The sequence below is a fragment of the Electrophorus electricus genome, chromosome 13 (assembly GCF_013358815.1).
Source record: "Electrophorus electricus isolate fEleEle1 chromosome 13, fEleEle1.pri, whole genome shotgun sequence".
NCBI classification, from domain to species: domain Eukaryota; kingdom Metazoa; phylum Chordata; class Actinopteri; order Gymnotiformes; family Gymnotidae; genus Electrophorus; species Electrophorus electricus.
In genome coordinates, this window is record NC_049547.1 from 17,751,507 (window position 1) to 17,755,820 (window position 4,314).

At 44.1% G+C, this 4,314-nt stretch overlaps 1 protein-coding gene across 1 annotated transcript; it reads left to right on the forward strand.

The window, feature by feature from the left end:
- Positions 1–2,016: 2,016 nt before the first annotated feature.
- On the forward strand, positions 2,017–3,805 carry LOC113571135 (insulinoma-associated protein 2). Its single transcript, XM_026999931.2, has one exon. The coding sequence runs from the start codon at positions 2,083–2,085 to the stop codon at positions 3,712–3,714; it is 1,632 nt and encodes a 543-aa protein (XP_026855732.2). The 5' UTR covers positions 2,017–2,082; the 3' UTR covers positions 3,715–3,805.
- The last annotated feature ends 509 nt before the right edge of the window (positions 3,806–4,314 follow it).

Genomic DNA, 4,314 nt, shown 5'->3' on the forward strand with positions numbered 1-4,314 from the left:
CGGAATATGAGCCCTAGTTTAAAAGGTTTAAAAATGAATTAAGGAACAATCTGTCCAAGCAGGAGATGCCAAACTCTGGGAAAGAGCGCTGCTGGAGCTGTCCACCTCCCGCGGTGCTGAATTACCGAAGTCGGAGGAGCCAAACCATGAATCCAACCCCACACTTAATCATCATATAATGTTTAATCAACTCAGGCCCCCAATGGCGAATACACAGACAGACGCGAATATAGAAGATAATTGAATTATTATTCTATCTGATATTTCTACGAATTCCTATGACTCAGCAGACATATACAGACGACAGATTTAATAAGGAGACTAACAGCGTGTACATGGGATTTGAAGAGGAACTGCTAAAAGAAAGAAAATTATAATCACGAGTCATTTATTCAGTTGTTGCTGTGTTGACTAAATTTTCATGACAGTAGTGTTATTGATTTTGATGATAATTAAAACATTAGGCATAGCAACCAAAATAACAGAAACCTTCAACGGAAAATACATTGTGTGTTCATATTAGTTAATTCTCATCCTCATATGCCGGTCACATGAATGTCCTGCGACGCTTCCCAAACTACGAACCAAAGCGGATAATTGAATGCTAAACGGTGCCCCTCTCCACCTCTATCCGTGGAATAAAGGCGCGAAGCGACTCTGATCTCTTATCAGCATCCCCAGATTCGTCATCGCGCACTCCTGGCAGGTTATCGCTACGTTGGCGTGACCCCCAGCTCTCATATCTGTGCCTTGATTAGAACCTTCTGCCATGAGATCGGGACTGCTCTCACATGGGAAAAGAGGTAAACGATTTTCCCATCGCTGGAGCTGGTATTAAAATGCACATTTAACGGACACGTGTTTGGTTGTGAGTATCTACAACCTGTGAGGTCTTGTTTTGAGCACAGTCAGGCACACTCGCGTACATTTTAAGGATCAAATAAATTTTTTTTTGCCATGTATTAAAGTCGTTGTTAAGGTTTCCTTACGCTAGTTTTTTTTTTTTTATTAATTATTTTATTTATTTTATTTTTTTTTACAAATTGAGATTAAAAAATATCAGAAGAAATCTGCCCTTCCCATGGGCCTATATCCTCCAGGCCTAAATGGAGCTGCAAAGTCGCTCACAGCGTGCAAAGCTTGTACGGTTGAAGCTCCGCTCGATTTCTTGCAACAGAGTTCTCATGGGAAAGATTTTAAAATGACAAAACAGCACTATGTTCGTAGATGAGGGAGAAGCCATACGCTTCACGATGAATTCACGGTCTCTTTGGAGGCGCTAGAAAAACAAACATGTCCCAGAAACTTCATGTATTAAAGCGTTTTTTAATAGTGATATCACAGAAGTCTCTTGCCATTGCGAGCAAGGCTTGTATTAAAGTAATTTCAATTTATAACGTCAAGCCTTACTACATTAGCGATTAAGTTTATGATAAACAAAGATTAAAGTGCGAATTCACGACGCTTATTCATAAATAAAACGGAATAAAACAGGAATGAACGGAATAATTATAAAAAGCCATTGCACGTACGCTTGATGTAGCCTTATAGGCTATTGATATTTGTTTCACTACTGATGTACAGAAAACATTTGAAATATACGTTTGTCATAGAGTTGAATCAGTCAGGGAGGAAAAGAAAAAGAATATTCAATTTGCTATTAGGCCTACAGGAATTCAATTATGGTCAAAGATATACATCAAAAAAGTAGACACGAAATGTCTGAATACAGTGTGAGTGGCACTGATGGGGGCAATATAAGGACCTCTACTCCTCAGAGACCTGATCATAAATATTCGGATGTGAGAAAACGCAATCTGGTGTCCATTAGCAATGAATCTGTAACTGGATATCCTCATTAACGGTAGCCACGCCCTCTTTGCTGTCAACGCTGATTGGGCAAAGCTTTGGCACTGACAGTGACTTCATAAAAAAAAAAAAAACTACTAAAGGCGTCCCAAAAGGATAAAAAAACAAACCACACACTGATGTGACAGTGTCCTGCAAATCTCCATCCAAGCTCTTCTCCTTCGGTCTTTTGCTGAAGGTGCCCGAAAGTGGACTTTCGTTGAAGACAAGAAGATGCCACGAGGATTTTTGGTAAAAAGGAGCAATAAACGCACCTCGGCGGCATCGTACAGAATACGGGATGAGGACAAGGAGTTGCTTAAAGCGGACCTACCGATACAAACTACAGACGGACCGACCAGGATGTTAGTTGAATACCCATATATGACAGCGGCTAACCCCATCGGAGAACCGTGGAAAAGCTCACCTGTAACAAGCGACCACGCAGGGCTGCGTGAAGACTCCGCGGACGTAGAGAGCGGGGCGAATGTCGCGGATTACGCAGAAAATTATGTAAGCAATCCAGAATTTATCAGATCCCCGTGCAGCGGTAATGACTCCTACAGTCCCACAAAGCCAGTCATCGTAGAGTTGAAGCAGTCCTTTTTTGATAGGTGCCTGAGTTCACCGGCAAGAGCAGAGTCGTTCCCTCTGAGTACGCCCGTGTCTTCCATTGAGCGGCTCCTCATGAGCCACGGGGAGCTGAAGTTTGACTCGCCCCTGCACCCTTACCCCCCATTTCAACAGAGTACAAAACGATCTTGTATAGAGTCAGACCGCAAGACCAAGCCACCAGCCAAAAAGCCCAAAGTTATTAGGAAACTTAACTTTGAAGACGAAGTCACTACTTCACCTGTCCTTGGGCTAAAGATAAAGAAAGAAAGCCCTGAACCAAAAGTGGCACCAACGTCGTCTGGGAGAAAGAAGCCACTGGGTGAGTTTATCTGTCAGCTCTGTAAAGAGGAGTACCCAGACCCCTTCTCTTTGGCACAGCACAAGTGCTCCAGGATTGTCCGCGTCGAGTACCGCTGTCCCGAGTGCGACAAAGTCTTCAGTTGTCCCGCAAATCTGGCGTCGCACCGCAGATGGCACAAACCTCGCAACATTACCAACGAGCCTCTGAGTGGTAAAGCGCCGCAGCACGGTGACAGTCTGCACGACAAGTCGTCGGTCGAAGGGAAGGAGAACTCGAGTAAGGCTCGAGTTAACGGTCAGCACCTCGTCACCCTGGATAGCGCCCAGTGCCTCCGGCCAACGGAAAGCACGCACGGAGAAGACCACCTTCGCAGAGGGTCACAGGAGGGTCCGCCGTCGCTGGATCAGCCGTATGCGTCTACAGAGAAATGTTATGAGCTGCACAGGACCTCGAATGACAACGCGCGGCTGTTTGAACGCTGCCCCGAGGCGAACGACTCCTCTCCCGCTGGATATCTGTCCTCTCCCGGCGGAGCGGAGGACGTGTACGGGTGCCACTACTGCGGCAAAAAGTTCAGAAGACAGGCATACTTGAGGAAACACCTCGCCGCACACGAAACCATAAAGGCTGTCCCGTATAACCACATAGAGAGCGGACAAATCACTTTTCCCTGCCATCTGTGCGGCGCGCATTTCCCCTCGGGGGAGATTCGTGATAAACATAAACTCTGGCACGCAGTAAGAGACGACATATTTGTGGGACCGGGGAAAACAGCGAGTGCATTAATGATACCAGACCTTAATCCGGGAGACCAGCAGGTATTTTCGTGTAAACACTGTCCGTCGACCTTTTTCAGCTCACCGGGTTTGACAAGGCATATCAACAAGTCTCACCCCACGGAGACGCGGCAGGTCATGTTGCTTCAAATGGCGGTCAGGCCGGGATGCTGATGCTTACGTTACCGAGCAACGGACCTGACAAACAGCCGACACTTATAGCCATGTTCATGGATTATGTGATAGTACAGAATAAGACGTGTTTAAGTGACTGTATCGACCCCAGCATGTGATTTTGTTTTAAATTCAGCCAATATGTTGTAGCCAATATTTTCTTCTTTATCCGCAAAGCTGATTAGATGAAGCGTCGTTAGCTTCGAGGTTATTGCAATGTCTGGTTTAATAATACCTAGATTATTTTGTTAGGAATAACCAATAGTTCATAATGCCTAACAAAAATATTTCGCAATTTGATACATTTCATAAAAATATCAAATATTTTGTGTCTGTAAATGAATGTAGCTCCCACAGAAATGTGTCATTAGACGCGCATCTTTTTAGGTCATATATGGTCGTGATCACCCTGTAGACTATAAGCTATTGGAAAAAAAAAGTAAGATTAAACAGAAAATGCCTAGAATTCATACAACAATGAGACGCCTATATGTATTGATATATCGTGTAATATTTATATTTTCATATGTAATCAAGACATTTCCAGCTGTCGTGGAAAAATCAAATGCAAAGCTCAATAAAGCTAATTCCCACTAATGG